Raw genomic sequence first — 17,941 nt, 5'->3', positions numbered from 1 at the left:
GTAGTTTCTTCACTTGAAAATTCTGTAAGAAGAGATGCGTTTTAAACGTAAATGCCATAATCCGTTCCAGGGCCCCCAATATTCAGGCATAAATCTTTTATAATGCATAAAAATGCATCAAAACATATAACATATACATTTTACGATTAGATTTTTGCGCAATAAACATACAGAGTTGTGCATAATGTAAAAAATCAAGAATAGAGTAAAGAATGATAGTTAATACTCATGTAAAGCTGTCGGAACACGAGGGGTGAATGAAGAGGATGTTGGGATACACACATACACATACAGTAGAGGTCCCACTTAGCTAATAGCGTACTGCACGAATGCTATTTTTAGACCGCAAGGCTGTGAGACGTCACCATCGTAAACTGTAAGGGGGTCAACATAGACGCGCCCACGCATACATTCCATGTTAGTACTGCTTGTTTTCTGCTGGTAATCTTTCAAAAAGAACATGCCGAGTAATCAATGCTGCTATGGAACTCGTAGAAACGACTCTAGACATTACGACATATGAAGGATGTTTGCTTCATACGTTTCCCGAAGCCAAAAACACATAAGAAAAATGTGAACAATGGATCTCAGTACTCTTTCGTACACTATTTACTGTACATGCATCTCGCATGAGGGACAAACAAAAGCTTGACCTCCCCTAGCAACAGCTGCTAACGTCATGAATATTAATGAGCAAAGGTGACGCGTTAAGTGCCGTATGCTATTGGATGCCAGGAATGCTAGGTTCAGTACACTGCTGCGAGTACCAGCCATACTGTAATTTTGCCTTTCGTATCCTGATTTTTTTTTTTTTTTGTAACAAGAGGCAATATTTTCCCCGTTGAGGCATATCTTGAAAATTCTGTACGTAGAGACGTTCGTAAGTAGAGGTATTATGGTATTAGGTTAAATTGGAAATGACGATGATGGAACCTTGAAATTACCCTAAAAAAATGTTTACTTTCAGAAAGTAAAACACATTGAATTGTTTAATCTTTCGTATGTTAGTTTTGCAGAAACCGAGTTTATTTGTCTTTGATGTTTACAAAGATGCCTGTCTTAGGTTATTTGACATCTTGGAGACAGATGTTGGTTTTTACAAAAAAAAAAAAAACCTTAGTTTTATTGTGAATTGAACAAAAAGTGGGTGGTGAGTGGTTAGCACGTGTGCTTTGCAGTTCTGAGATCAAGGTTTCAATCCTGGACTCCGGCCTTCCTGTGTGGATTTTTACATGGTCACTCTGTGCTTGAGTGGGTTTTCTCTCAGTACTTCGGTTGCTTTCCACATCTCGAAAACATGCATTGTTGTTAGGGCCTCTGCCCCTCTCTCCTGAGCAGTGCTGTCAACAGACTTTTCCAGGGTGCCGGGGACAAGAGATCATTATAGGCCCCCCCCCACTGCTGCCACCGGCTTGTCTCGACAACATACGCAGTACTTTTAACTTTGCAAGCAGTGGCAGTGTAAATTTTCAAATTATTTAATTTGAGAAGGACAGTTAAATTTAACAGACCTGAATGTGATGTGACACAAATATAAAGAAACAATTTCCATCTATTATCCCATGTAGCCTATAATACAATACAAGTGAGAGTGCTATGCCTGCCTGCTAAGCAACAAAACAGTATAACTAAACATCCTGTGCCTGCCCCCTCCACATTCCTGGGGTTATCAAGCCCTCAAACAGTGATGCGCCTATATTTTTTGACAGCAAACTCATTTATTACATCAGTGAAATCCAGTTTTTGAGCAAGCACACGCTCAATAGAGAGCATGGGGATAGGTTGTTAACAGGTTCGTTTGTGCTGTTTCAGTGATGGATTCATATTAGCGTTTGCTATAATACAAAGTGGGATGTAAACCCAAGATAAATTCAGCTGCTGGACCCGAGTCTGTTCAGCCCTGCGCACCTGCTCCCCACATACTAACATACTGTATACTGTATATCCCTTAACTCCCATAACCTTCTCTCTCCTCGGCTCAACGCGAGCAGCATGTCTTGTCATACCGCAACTCAATAAGCTACAAGCCGCCGGTGACAGATTCGAATCGGTCTTTGGTCACGGTGATAGCGAATGTAAACGTTCAGTGTCAGCGGCTGTTGTTCACTTACCGACATCACCGTCCACAGCCAACTCTAGCCCTAATTCTCTGGCTTCTTGTCTCCCTTCTAAAAACGTCATCATTTTTTCTCGTTCACCTCTATGATCTTCATTTCTTTTTCTAATCTTTTCTGCGCACCCGATTTATGACGACTCGCCATGTATGGAGATAGAATGTCTATCTCCATAAGGGATAAGAAAGCTGTCTAAAATTTCAATGTGCACTTGTGCATTTTTTGAAGATTTAACCCCAGCCATCTCCCCAGTGCCTTTGCCTAACATGCAGCCCCATACCATCAAGGACTAAGGGAATTTGGATGTTTTCTTCAGGCAGTCATTTTTGTAAATCTCACTGGAACGGCAACAAACAAAAGTTCCAGCATCATCACCTTGTCCAATGCAGATTCTTGACTTATCACTGAAAATAACCTTCATCCAGTCATTCACAGTCCTTAGTTGCCTCTCCATAGCCCATTGCAGTCTTGTTCTTTTCTGTTTAAGTGTCAATGATTGTTTCCTTTTAGCTTTCCTGCATGAAAATCCCATTTCCTTTAGCCGATTTTACAGTTCTGTCACATACCTTGACTCCAGCTTCCTCTCATTTCTTCTTCATTGGTCTTGTTGTACATCTACTGTTTTTAAGATATATGGCCTTTAGTTGTTTGTCATGACGTTTGGATGTCTTCTTCGGTCTACCAGTACGCTTAACTTTAACAACCTTGCCATGCTGTTTGTACCTGGTCCAGATATTTGATACAGCTGACTATGAACAGCCCACATCTTTGGCAACCATACGTGTAGCGTTACCATCTTGAAGAAGTTTGATAATCCTCTCCTTGGTCTCAAGAGACATCTCTCTTGTTGGAGCCATGATTCTTGTGATTCCACTTGGTCCATCAGCTCTCCAAGGTTTTATACTGCACTGTTTTTAACTGCTGACTAACGAGCAGATCTAATCTGAGACAGGGGCCCAATTGAGGAAAGGAAATTGACTGGGTGTGTCTATATTTTCTACTCAAAATGGAGTGATTCCATATTTTTTTCTTTAGAATGGAGTTAATCCATATATTTTCCCCTGCACTTGCTCCAGAAAAGTAACATTTACTGACCACTACAATGTTTTTTATTTATTTCTTTTAGTGTTTCTGAATGCCAAGGAGTTTTGAACTAATTCATTATTTTTTTAAAGCTTTTCATGTGAGTTTGTTCTACATAATAAAATGTCGGAGTGAGTGCTCGTCCGAGACTGGTGATTCCATTCTTTTTGCCAGGGGTTGTATTAGTAACAAGGGCAAATTGATGGTAGGGACATAACACTACCAACTTTTCAGGATGCTCAAATTGTCCGCACTAGAATTTAAGCAACCTTATTTGCATTATATATTGAGTTCAGTCATATACAGTAGGTAATTTAGATTGTCTTCCCATATGTTGTACGGATAGAATAGACCCTACCATTATTAAATGAACTATTTTCATTCATTCATTAAATCATTCATGTTCAGACTTACATTCATCCTTTTTCACTTGCTGAATGTCTCGGTCCATTTTTTTTCTCCTCAAACGCACGTTTGATCGGCTGATGACTTTACTTACCCCTCCACACAGACACACGCGCACATGCACACTCACACAGCCCCTACAGATTCATGTCAACAACATGCGGCCTCCTTTGCCCCCATTCGAAGAGGAGGTATAACAGAAGAATTGTTCGGTAACATAATGTAAAAAGACGTCAATGTTGTGGAGGTGGGGGAAACACCATTATATTTGCTATCGAAGGTCTGACAGGCATCAGAGTTAGCATAACATTAAACTGTGTGAACTTGCTAACCAGCAGAACTACTTTGGTGAGGCCAGCCTCCACAAGGAACATCAAAGTCAAGCTAGTCGTCCCTCATTTGGATCATTTTTTGCATTATGTGCATTAAATAATGCTGTGCGGTAGCTTCAGGAGAAAGGAAAAAACAAAAAAAAAAAACCAAAAAACAGGGATCTATCCACTAATGGGTCCACTTCAGAGGGACACATGAAAAAAATCATCAGAATTTCATGAGAGTACTTTTGTTTGAGTCCTAGAGTAGTCTAGTATGCCTAAGATGTAGATCGGCCATAGGATATCTGAGATTTTTTTTCATTAATGTTTTTTCCCCAAATCACATTTATATTACAATACGTTAGTTTGAGTCTAGGGGTGCGCCAGTGTCCCCCAGAAGTGGATCCATTCTTGGATAGCTCCCCATTTTTTTTTTTTTTTTTTAAATAAAAGGACTTGCACTTCAAAATGTTTCTTTTGGTAGTTTTTTAAATCAATGTTTGAATTGAACTTGTACCAATACACATGAAAGTTAGTACAAGTCAATACAGATTTGTTTCGCATTGAAAATGTACCCTATCAATTAATTCAGTTCATATTCTTGAGAAATTTAGCCCTGACCCCCGTTCATTAATCAGTTCGTTCTTCTTAATATCCCGTCCCCAGCAAAAAGTGTACACGCAGGTTATGCTGTTATTTTGTCCGACCAATGTTGGGACCAAACCTACGCGCTTGATTAGTAATCATGATACATAGACTTCATAATGTATTGACGGGACACGGGGCGCAGGGCCGATTCATAGAGGCCTATCTCAATCAAAGCTGACCGAGTGGAAGCACAGACAAAGAGCTTTTTCTGTTGAGAATTCTTTTGAATAAATGCTTAAATCCCTGAATTCTTTATAGATATGGAGGTATAACAGTCTCGATTCTTGGTTAAAACCAAAAAAAAAAAAAAAAAACTGCAGGTAGCATTTATTTTACATAAATATTGCGAACTACGAGGCTAGTCAGTAAGGAAATTAGCGGCTGCCATATGTCAACAAAGAGCTTTTTAGGTTGAAATTCTTGTGAATAAATGCTTAAATCCTGAATTCTCTATAGATATGGACGTCAAAAGAGCAAAGAACCGGGCAGTTAGCATTTATTTTACGTAAATATTGCGAACTATGATGCCAATGCCGTAGCGGCTAATTTCTCACATTGATTTTTTTTCACAACGTTTCAAAATGCATGAATGGTATTAAAAATATAATAATTACTTTGAATCCTTGAACAAATCACTCCTGAGGCAATCCTTCCTGTTTGTGTGCAGTACAGCTTTCGTACTTTTTCAACCTAAATCCGGTGTTGGACCGCTGCATGTGACTGACTGCTAATAAATGAAGCGGAGTGTTGGACGGCCCCTTTCGGGAAGGCGTGACGCAGTGAATGGGGAATGTGCCATGTCAATACATTATTAAGTCTATGCATGATATAAATTATATTCTTTTGAATGCAGCCGTTCAATGTGAATAAAATTGACAGTTGCAGTGATTGAAACAATAGTGTTGGAATCCTCTTTATCGTTTTTTTCCCCACTAAAACGGTTTCGTCACACATTGTTTTACTGGTGTGTGCTGGGAGTGGCGCTGACCAACTGCTTCAGCGTTCCAGTGGTTGCCATGGCAATGCCTTGTCCATCCAGATGCCAAAGTGGTTGACCGTTGAATAAAAGTAGAAAAATGTGATATTTTAGTAGATTCAGAAGTATGCGTGCATCTGTAGACCAGTCACAGACAATATAATTTTCCTTTAAGGGGAAAAACCTTAATTAGTATTCCACAATTGGGCCAGTGCAGTGCAAGCATTCTATTCCCGAGTCACCCGAGAGAGTGCACTGGCCGAGCCAACCTCTGCTAGCTTATAATTTAATGCATCAACGTGCTGTGTCAGCATTTTGTTTCCTTGCTGTGTTTTTAAAATTCTGCTTAAGCCTTCTTGGAGTTCAATTGGGTGGAGGAATTTGGTCAAGCTCTGACCATCGAGAGTGGACTTGTTGGAGTTTCGCATTTTATAGCAAGTCATCAAGCTTTGCCAACAAAAAAATTACAGTGGTACCTCTACTTACGAAAATCTGTAAATACAGAATTTTCAGGTTATGACACGCCTCAACGGGAAAGTATTGCCTCTTGTTACGAAAGAAATTTCAGGATACGAAATGCAAAAATACAGTATGGCTGGTACTTGCAGCTCTCAAAACCTTTGATTGTGCTGCTATAGTTTCTGAGATATTGGGATATTAATTAGAAGTAATGAGGTCACGCAGCCCCCCATTTATTGCAAAATGGACCCGAAATCATGCCATTTGTTTATGCTACATATGTGCTGTAAAATTTTTTGTTTGTGCTGCTATCGTTTTACAGATATTGAGATATTTAATTTTGAGTGATGACGTCAAACGCAGCGACTCCTTCGCGGCTGACAAAGCGTAACAACTCTCTCAATAACAGAGGGGTGTCTCAACAACTAGCGCAAACGTAGCACAAACGAACGGCACCCCTTCGGGTCCATTTTGCAGAGAATGGGGGCTGCGGGTCACTTAATTTTCAATTTTTAGAGCACAAATATAGCAAAAACAATTGACACCATTTTAGCCATTTTTTTTAATCAAAATAGAGGGCTGGTTGACCTCAGATTGACCTATAAAAGACTTGTTAACCCTTCAGACCTGCATTTTTTCTGATGGGCAAAAAAAAAAAAATCTTTGCTGATTTTTTCTCTACTCAACCACCAGAACAAAGTGTTTTTTTTGGTTGGGGATATTTGTTTTTATTGGTTATTTTTTAATGTTAATGTTACATTGTTTTTGATGAGAAAATCACTTACATTTGTCTTTTTTAAGTTGCGTTTTGCCTTAGCCATTTTCAAACAGCCAAAAAAAGCAAAGAGGGCGTGCTAAACCTCATGATTTGATTTCGATGGGTAAAGTTTCATCCAATCATCTCCCAGAAGTGGCAATAGCAACTACATTTAGTGTATTTACTGATTTAGACACGAACGCGTCATGTCCTTTAGCAGCATGCTCAGGTCTGAAGGGGCTAATATCTAAAAAATGATAGCAGCACAAACAAACATTTTTTCAGCAAAAAAGAGCACAAACGAATGACATATTTTTTCTATAAATTTGTGTCTGATGGTGGGCCAACTTCATTGAGGTGTAATTCTCCATACTTGTGACTGTGAATGGTCTATATATGGCCTGCAATCTGCTGACAACCAGTTCAGGTTGTACCCCGGTGCTTGCCCATAGTAAACTGTGATACGCTCCAGCTCATCTGCTAACCTGCTGAGGATAAGTGGTACAGAAGATGAATGAATGAATTTCCGTTTCAAACGGAATCGTTGTTAGTAGGGTTGTTCCGATCATGTTTTTTTGCTCCCGATCCGATTAGTTTGAGTATCTGTCGATCCCGATATTTCCTGATCCGATTGCTTTTTTTTTTGCTCCCGATTCAATTCCAATCATTCCCGATAATTTTTCCCAAACATATACATCTTGGCAATGCATTAAGAAAAAAATGAATAAAACTCGGACGAATATATACATTCAACATACAGTGCATAAGTACTGTATTTGTTTATTATGACAATAAATCCTCAAGATGGCATTTACATTATTAACATTCTTTCTGTGAGAGGGATCCACGGATAGAAAGACTTGTAATTCTTAAAGGATAAATGTGACTTTGTATATTGTGACTAAATATTGCCAGTGTATTTGTTGAGCTTTCAGTAAATGATACTGTAGCCATTTAACTGTTCTGCCCAAATGCATGATGGGAAGTGCAACCATGACTGTGCGTAGTGGTACCAATTGATATATCTTCTCTGCATTGGGAAATAACATAGGGTGTTATGAAAAAGATCAATTACTACCTTTCTTCCCCACATTGCTTCCCACGGTATTTCTAATCGTAGGGAGAGGGATTGTAAGGCTTTAGCCAATTAAAAAAAGGCTCTAAAGACTGCCAAAATTCACTCTACTCATTTTACGCTGCCTTTTAGCTCTATATATAGGTAAAATGGCATCATTACAGATTGAACGCGACAATGCGTGAGTGGGTCGTGCAGCGCATGCGTTAATTGCGTTAAATATTTTAACGTGATAAATTAAAAAAAAAAATTAATTACCGCCGTTAACGGGATAAATTTGATAACCCTACCTTAAGCCTAAACTAAAGACTCTGGATGAGTGTAACATATTATGTCTGTAACGTTAAATACAATTAGAAAACGATTTAATTAAAAAAATATATATATTAAAAAAAGGCATGTCCGATATTTTTTTGCCGATTCCGATACTTTGAAAATGACGTGATTGGACCCGATCGATAGGTAGATCAATCGGGTCCGATCACGTCATCTCTAGTTGTTAGCATCTCTAACATCTCTAGTTGTTAGTAAACCTGCTTCGAGCTAGAATTTTTAAGAATCCCCTTGGAGTTTGTCTTTGAATGACCCCCAGTAAAAGGCTAGAGTAGACTTCCTACTATGTATTGTTGGCCATTACTTCAGATTCTTTTGTGGGTCCACCAGTGATAGGAAGGATCAAAACTATCCATCTAAACTAAATTTCTTTGTCTAACAGGCCCCTTGGAAAATTACCTGAACAGGCCCAATGTCAGCCTCCCTTTGTCTTTCTCTGATAATTTTCAGGGTGTGCAATGGCAATAGACATCACTACAAAATTTTATGTTGCTGAATGCTTAGGAGAGGCTATGTAAGCTTCCAGAAAATTCAAGTGGACGTGAGGGACAAAAATAATTTAATCCCTAAATAATGCAGTTTTAAAATGAATCATGTTTGGACGTACAAAGATGATAAAATAATGAAACAAGATAAATGTAGAGTACTTATGTAGCTACATGTTTTTACCATGCCCAAGGTGCTTTAGCTAACATTCACCAATTCACCCACCAATTGTGCTGCTGCCATGCAATGTGCTTCCAACCCACAGGGGACAAATTAGGGTTTACTGCCCTGCTCAAGGGCACTTCGATAATGGGCAGCTGCAGCCTGGAATTGAATCTCTGACCCTTCGGTGCTAGGACAATTTGAGCTACCAACTTTGCCACAGCTGCCCTGTGATGCCTTCTTAGCAGGATGCCTGCTGTCCAGAGAGCAGCAGGTTATTTAAGGTTGTGTTAGGAGATACTTTATGTTTTTTGGGGGGGTGTTTTGAGTTGTATTTTAGGAGAATGAGTGGGGATTATGTGGTGATGTTTTCAAAGTACAGGTTGTCCCCAAGTTACGACGTATTTGACTTTACGATGCCAGTGTCTCGTCTGCCATTTTGTGTCCAGTTGTTGTTGGTTTTTTTTTTGTTTGTGTGTGTGTGTGGGGGGTGGGGCATAAACAGTACCTTATTGTACCTCACAGTATCTTATTTCTTACTTTACTTTATTAATATGATGTGTTCTGGCCTCACTAAATGTTAAGTTGTTCGGCTTTACAGACATTAAACAATTGTACTTTTTGAAGCTTTTGACTTCCTTCACTTTTGACAGTTTGTAAATCAGTAACAAACATACGTACATTTATGTTCAAAACGACATGCATTTTAACAATAAAACACTTGATGAAAAACAATTGGTGTTCGAATATCCATCTAGTCTGATCAATATGTGAATGTAGTAGATTAAATTAGCCTAATTTGCCTGACAAAGGTCTGTGAGCTTAAATGCTACAAATGGTAACGTGTTTACAATTGGTAAATGGTGTTATACTTATATAGCGCTTTTCCACCTTTCCAGGCGCTCAAAGCGCTTTACACTATCTCGCCATCCACCTACTGGTGACGCAGCACCAGGAGCAACGTGGGGTTCAGTATCTTGCTCAAGGACAATTAGGCGAGTTCATCGAACCCACAACCTCTGTGTTGGGGGACAACTACTCTACCACTGAGCCACAATTTTCATAGGAAATTGCTCACACGTAACTCCACAAACTGTAGCTGTAAACTTTAAATTACAAAGGCATACTAGGCACGTGCCGGTATATTCTGACGGTATAACCTTAAGCCAAAATATAGGCACACTAAACACGCTGGTGTTAACTCTCGTAGCTGGTGGGAAAAGTTCATGACAGTGTTTACAAATCTTTATCTATAAATGCAAAATCATATTGGAGGTATTGCCTCCTCGGCCGTCACCCTTCGCAAACATGTTTTACATGTCGGTTGGGCTTCCTCCTCTAAGCGCGGCCATCTGAAACTTTTCTGTAGCCGAAGTATGGTGTATCACAAAAGTGAGTACACCCCTCGCATTTCTGCAGATATTTAAGTGTATCTTTTTATGGGACAACACTGACAAAATGAAACTTTGATACAATGAAAAGTAGTCTGTGTGCACCTTATATACCGTATTGGCCCGAATATAAGACAGTGTTTCTTGCATTGAAATAAGACTGAAAAAGAGGGGGTCGTCTTCGTCTTATATTCGCGGTCTAGACATTATACCCATTCACGACGCTATATGGCGCCAGATATCATTGAAGCGATGTTCTGTCATGACAGATCTCAGCTACTCTCAAGTTTAACCAGTTTGCATTATTTTATTGCAGTGGTTTTCCTTATTCATTTATTGCAATTTTGTTGTTTTATCACAATAGATTGGTTTATTTACATTTCAAAAACCAGAAGCCATTTTTTTTTACCAATGTGATTGCACTTTAGTTTACATATTTAAATGTTAAGATATTAAGATTTGAATGAGGCAAAATATATTTTTATAATCATTTGTTTTGGATGTACTGTAATTATTTTCTGTATAAAAATTAATTAAATTAAAGTCTTTTTTCAAACTTGAGTCTTGAAAAAGAGGGGGCTGTCTTATAATCAGGGCCGTATTATATTCGGGCCAATATGGTAATAAGAGTTAATTTATTTTCCCCTCAAAATAACTCAAAATATAGCCATTAGTATAAGGGCTGTCAAACGATTAAAATTTTTAATCGAGTTAGTCGCAGCTTAAAAATTAATTAATTGTAATTAATCGCAATTCAAACCATCTATAAAATATGCCATATTTTTCTGTAAATTATTGTTGGAATAGAAAGATAAGACTCAAGACGGATATATACATTTAACATACTGTACATAAGTACTGCATTTGTTAATAATAACAAATAACAATAATAACAATAAATCAACAAGATGGCATTAACATTCTGTTAAAGCGATCCATATATAGAAAGACTTGTAGTTCTTAAAAAAATAAATGTTAGCACAAGTTATAGAAATTTTATATTAAAACCCCTCTTAATGTTTTCGTTTTAATAAAATTTGTAAAATTTTCAATCAAAAAATAAACTAAGTAGCTTGCCATTGTTGATGTCAATAATTACACGATGCTCACGGTGCTTAAACCCATAAAATCAGTTGCACCAAAGCGCCAGCAGAGGGAGACAAAAAACACAAGTAACAAGTGGGCATGACATTTTGCCGTCATTTTAATCTGTTTGAGCGGGGCATGTGTGTTAATTGCGTCAAATATTTTACCGTGATTAATTTAAAAAATTAATTACAGCCCGTTAACGCGATAATTTTGACAGCCCTAATTAATATCTAAACCCCTGGCAATAAAAGTGAGTACACCCCTTGGAAACTACGTACATCCCTAAATGTCCAAATTGAGTACTGTTTGTCATTTTCCCTCCAAATGTCATGTGATACGTGATACAAGAAAGCCCGCAAACAGTTTGCTGAAGACATGTCAACAAAGCACATGGATTACTGGAACCATGTCCTATGGTCTGATGGGACGGGCTGGGCTTTGAGGGGAAAACAAATTAACTCCATTATATAAGCTGCACACAGACTACTTTTCATTGAGTCAAAGTGTCATTTTGTCAGTGTTGTCCCATGAAAAGATATACTTAAATATCTGCAGAAATGCGAGGGGTGTACTCACTTTTGTGATACACTGTATTGCCATACCAGCGATTTTGTTTTGTTCGATGGGGGAAAAAGTTCAGGAGTTTCACCTCCTCCAGCAATTGTGTAGCACAGCTGACTTACTGACACTGAGCAAAAACAGGTGAGGGCGTGTTGAGCCTTATAACTGCAAGCGAGGCATTTCTCCATGCATTTCTGGGACATAAAAAAATAGCTAATACCTTAGGGACGGTATGACGGAAATTTTTTTGCGGTTTTAAAACCTTGAGGTTTTCATACCACGGTATACCTTGAAACCGGTAATCGGCACATGCCTAATGCATACACAAACATATATTAGCTGAAACAATTTACAGCCTTATGTGGGCCAAACCAGAGCGCAGCTGTCATTTACCCACATCAGACGAGAGTCTGCTCCTCAGTCATAAGGCGACAGTCCAGCCAGACCCAACGCTGCCACCAGAGGCCAGTGTATCATCCATCATTAAACAGAATACAATACTTTTGGAATTTTGGTTAGTTATTTTGGCGTACCTAGAGGGATCATTCCGATTTACGCGGAAATTCGGTTTACGTCGCCAGTGTAGGAATGGAACTCGACGTAACCCGGGGACTACTTGTGGTGTGATGGTATTTGAAGATATTTTTCAGAGATGATTTTGTCTCTTAGCAGGTAGTTATGTTTTCTGTGTATTTCGCTGCCGTTTAAGGAACATTCGACTGTTGAGGGGGTATTATTTTGGAGTTATAAGTGGCTCGGAAGATGAATGAATGAATAATGTCAGGGTGTTATTTTGGGGCGCTGAAACGATCCCATGCCCAGTTTGGCTCATTGTAGGGTTCTAGGACCGAACCGGTATCCAGCGGTCGCCCGTAAAATTCAGGTGGGTTTATTGTGCAATGGGAGCCTTTCTCTGGTTTCATGAGCTTATTAGCCACAGCTTAGCTTTAATGCTCGCCGCGCTCCAGCACGAAATTGGAAGCAGACGACGGCATGACCTCGCCGGCAAGTGAGCGACCTGCCGCGCTGCACTCACTGGCTCCTTGAATGAAAAGAGTAAGCAGCGGTGATGAGGTAAGCGCGTCACGCTGTGATATGAGCGCTCCTTTGCTTTTACTCTTTAAAACAAGCATGAACTTAACATGAACTCACATGGGACTCCATTAAAAGAACTTCGACAGCTCGACACACCAGGCTTCGGTTTTCGGAGTACGGTTTCAAGCCAGGGTTGGGGTTTCTAACAAGAGTTCCGTTTAAGGTTTGAGTTTCAAATGTAGGTATCAAGATATGCAAATAGGGATTTCAAGACAGGTTTAGGGTTACAAATTTGGGTGTCAAATCTGTGTTGAGGCTTTAAAGATTTGGGTTTCAAGAACTACTTTTTAATTTTTTGCTTGAATATTAGGAACACCTCACACTTCTCTCCATGTCATTCCTGCAGAGGCCTCCACGCAGAGTCGAGCGCCTTCCAATTTTTGGTCACATTTCAAACCAACTAATACGATTTCCTTTCCTTTCAAACTCGACTGGCCACACGCCCACCCGCCTCGGACTCACCATAAATCCGAGGGTCCTGGCACCAGCTTCTTTCTCCCACTGAAATACGGCGTGAAGTCCTGCGTCTGCAGGTTGTGGGCGTAGTCGATATAGCCAGACACTTCCTGTCCGAGAGCGTTCGCATCACGGATGAAGATCAGGGACTGCGGGAGATGAAAAGGAAATAAGAAAGGCAGAAGGATACAAGAGGATAAAAGATTAAACACAAAAAACTTGATGAAACAAGATGGAAGAAAAAAGGAAATGTAAAAAAGAAACATTGAAAAGGGATAAAAGAAAAGGTCGCCTGAGAAAAATAGAACAATAAATAGGTGAAATGGGAAAAAGAATGGCAGAATGAAAATAAAGAACGTAGAAAATGTTAAAAAAAAAAAAGGTTCATAGAAAAAAAGAATAAAAGACGAAATAGAAAGAAATATGGAAGAAAGAAAAAAGCATGTGTGTGTGTGACACATAAGGGAGCATTTGCAAGGTCGACGCTCCCACCGCCAGCGTCGCCCGCGCACGTAGGCCCACGACGGAACATCCCAACGGACGGCCAAAACGACGGATGACCTTTTGTTCCATCCAATACTCCCACCGCCTATTACTAGAGCACAAGCCAGCGGAACAGCTGCCGACAAGAAAAGAGTCAAAATTTGGAATCTTTCAAACAAAGTTGAGCATTTCATGTTCTGGTTTAAAACCCGAGTGAGACCTATAACATAAAGGTGTCAATTTTATGGAACCCCATAAGGGTCAAAACTAAATACATGAAAACAACATTTTGAAATAAATACAATTTTGATTAAAAAATACAATTTAAAAAAAAAACAGACACATTGTGTAATATGGCCCTTAAAGCGGAAGTTCAGAATTTTTGACATTAGGCTTAATCTTCGAGTTTGCGGGGGTTTAATTGGGATTGATTACCGTAATTTTCACACTATATTGAGCACCTGACTAAAAGCCGCCACCCACCAAATTTGACACGAAAACGGCATTTGTTCACGGATAAGCCGCACTGAACTATAAGCCGCATCTGTCCTCACTGTGTTATGAGATACTTACATCAAAACATCAACCAGCAACAATTTATTTGAAACGGCATCATTTGACTGTCATAAGACCAAATGAACCACTGTTCATTTGACCATCACTGTTCTCTTCGGGGAGACGGTCAACCTCTGCTGCCACCTGCTGTCAACACTGTTTTTGTCCAACATGCCTCCTAGCATGCATTGCGGCGCTACAGATGTAAATAGCAAATCAAAATTCATGTTCTTTGCTAATAATGTCTTCAGTTACTGTTCTAGTTGTTTCATTAATTGCTAGTTATGGAATTTGTTGAACGGAAGCACAGATAAAAAGACATGTAGTTATTAAAAGATAAATGTTAGTAAGAATAATAATAATGTGATATTAAAACCCATCTTAACGTTTTCATTGTAAATAAATTTTGTAAAATTTTAAATCAAAAAATAAACTAGTAGCTCGCCATTGTTGTTGACGTCGCAGGGCGGTGACGTCACAGGGCCACGCAGCCGTACTTCACAGTCACTCTAACTATGTAGGGTAGTGATTTAAATACACCCCAAGGTGTTTTGCATTAATAAGACATCAACCCAATTAGTCCGTTTTGTCCATCGACTGACGCCGTAGCTCCCTGTTTTTTTTAGACTGGGTCTATTGTGATTCCCGTTCATTTGAGTGTTGCGTTCACAAGACTCTTGAAAATGGCTCCCAGCATCATAGTTTGTGTATTGTGACTAAATATTGTCATCCAGTGTATTTGTTGCGCTAAAGGAGTTGCTAAAATGTTTAAATATAGTTTGACCAAAGTCTGAGTAATTATTATCTGGCACCTGCTTGATGCTCCAAGCCGCTTCTTAAAAGCAGTGGTGATTGCAGATGAGCTGCAGGTGTACTACCAGCTCCACCACACTCAGCCTGCCAAGCTTGAATCAACGCCACAGTTCAAAACAGGAAGTGTTACAACATAATCACATTAGAGCTGCAGCTATCGATTATTTTACTAGTCGATTAATTGATGAACTAGTTAGTTCGAATAATCGAGTAATCGGATAAGGAACATGAAAAATGGAAATACCTGAGCTAAACCTCAACCGGTATAAAAAATAAATAAATGAGGATCTATGTACAAAATTCCGCTAGCTTAAATGCTATAAAATGCTAACGTTTTTTATTCTTTTTTTTATTTTTTATTTTTTATTACAATGCTCTTGGTTTATTACAAATGGTTCAAACACATATTCCCACAAAAAATGGCTAAATATAAACTAAATTACGAATACATTAAAAAAACATTAGCTCAAACAAAAACTTAGCTTATGTTGGTCTTAACAGGGAGCAGCTGGATTCAATCATGTGAAATAAGGCAGAATAGAGGGCAGTGTATCCACCCAAATCAATAAAACTAAATGCAAAGACTTTCAAAATAAACTATTACAACGCCACTTTAACTAAACGAATACTCGAAGCAGAAAAAAATAATTCTAATATTATTTTCTAATCGAATACTCGAGTTAATCGATTAATCGTTGCAGCACTAAATCACATACAACATCTTGGCGAGGACAGCACAATGATGTGCTGTTTTTGAATAATTACTTTTTAGACTTAGGGTTATTTGGGGGTACTTAAAAAGTTAAATCCGACTTAGACGGAAATTCGGGTTACATCGCCAGCATTGGATTGGAACTTGTTTGTAATCCGGAGACTAGTTAGTGTTTCCAATTGAGCAACTGGTTATAAGCCTTTTCGCAATAATTGACTTTTCCCACATTGGCTCTCAGTGGCTTTCGTTTCATTTTTAGTTTCAAATTCAGTTTTTAAACTAGGGTTAGATTAACTGAGTAACCCAGAACTCAAATGGGCTAAGTCCTTGTTTGGAGTCTATTCATCATTGCGGTATTTGCTCTCTTCTCCAAAATAACCAAAATTGAGTTAGGCCACTGTTGCTCTCAGCAGCAGGATTTGTGTTTCAAATTTGAGTTTCAAACAAGCCTGAGAGTTTTAAATAAACAATAAAATACCCCTTAAACGAGATTGGCCTTGGCTGAGGTCTGCAAAGCACAACAACAGGTTGGAGTGTTTTATTTTTTTTTCCGGCCTTGAGGGGGACACTCCTGCCCGTGACCATGGCAACAAGTCTTACGTCACCTGGCAGCAATTAACCCAAACAGGTGCAGTGACCTGTGTGCCACCCCCCGCCCCCCGCACACACACAATCCTGAGGCGATGGTCCCAGGTGGACTTCCTGCTCTTTGTGACACCCAATACAAGATGGCCGCTCGTCTTACACGCCACAGGGTCGTGACCTTCAAGATGGAGGTTACATAAATCCGAAAGAGAGAACACCCGTTCCAAATGCTTCCTTTGAACGTAGAAAACAATCACTGAAACTCGAACACTGTTAACTTGTGTGGAAATTTTAGATCACAAAAAAAGAGCATTTTTTAAATTAAATTTAAAATGAACATTGGCACATTTAGGTAACAGAAAAAAGCTTTGAAATTACAAGGTATGTGAGCATAAGTTTAGATGACAAAATCTTGTTATAACTTTAGCTATCAGATAAGATTGGGATTTTAGATAAGTGAAAGTTGTGAATTTAGGTAACAGACTTGTGAACATTAATTTAGATAATTAATAAAAATGTACAAGCACATTTGTTAATCAAATTAATGCAAATTTGTTACTGAAACCCATCGGCATCGCTAGTACAAACTTCACTTTGGAGATTAAGTTTCCAGAACAGATCTACAGAATTTAATATGGTCATATTACTCTATTCACTACATATACACAATCTGCACATGGCCCTTTAACATGGTAATTTATGCACGTAACTTTGGCTGTGATAGGCATGTGAGTTGATACTTCCGAGAAGTACCTTGGAGACATATGCTGCGTTCATGTGTTTCGGGAGATCTGAGTTGGAAAATCGTTCTGATGTGTTGTGAAGTTGTAATGTGGGATAACAACATGGTTGCTACAAAGAAGAGTACAGTAACCTGTTTTAATATTCCAACGATACATCACAAGTTGAGTGACTGTTTGGCACTTTTTATCGACACCATGTAATAGAGAACCTTTTTTTCGATTACTCCAACAACACATGAATGCAGCAACAATATTACGGTGTGTATGCTAATCATACAGTCGACAGTGCAAATGACATCTTCCCACCTGCTTTACAGGTTAGTGCCAGATAAACTGCCCATCCTTGTTATTCGTTTTTACCTCTATGTTGATGTTTGTTGGATCATCTATTCTCATGTTAACTGTGGTAAACTACTCTGGTCGTAAATTGAAGTAGCAGATCAGCTTTCGTCTTTTACACTGCTGGCCAAAAGTATTGGCACCCCTGCAATTCTGTCAGATAATGCGCAATTTCTTAAAGAAAATGATTGCAATTACAAATGCGTTGGTAGTAATTTCTTCATTTATTTTGCTTGCAATGAAAAAACACAAAAGAGAATGAAAAAAAAAAAAAATCATTATCATTTTACACAAAACTCCAAAAATA

General features: G+C 38.8%; 1 protein-coding gene across 1 annotated transcript in view; it reads right to left on the bottom strand.

The window, feature by feature from the left end:
- The window catches only part of cfap299 (cilia and flagella associated protein 299), a 173,696-nt gene that overhangs the window by 33,016 nt on the left and 122,739 nt on the right, over positions 1–17,941 (bottom strand). The window contains exon 4 of the mRNA XM_057831321.1: positions 13,411–13,553. Coding sequence (XP_057687304.1) covers positions 13,411–13,553 — 143 coding nt within the window. The remainder of the gene's footprint in view (positions 1–13,410; positions 13,554–17,941) is intronic.

Source organism: Corythoichthys intestinalis, chromosome 3 (assembly GCF_030265065.1).
Source record: "Corythoichthys intestinalis isolate RoL2023-P3 chromosome 3, ASM3026506v1, whole genome shotgun sequence".
Taxonomy (NCBI): Eukaryota; Metazoa; Chordata; class Actinopteri; order Syngnathiformes; family Syngnathidae; genus Corythoichthys; species Corythoichthys intestinalis.
Note: the sequence above shows the minus strand (reverse complement) of the source record. Positions and strands in the feature narration are given on the sequence as shown.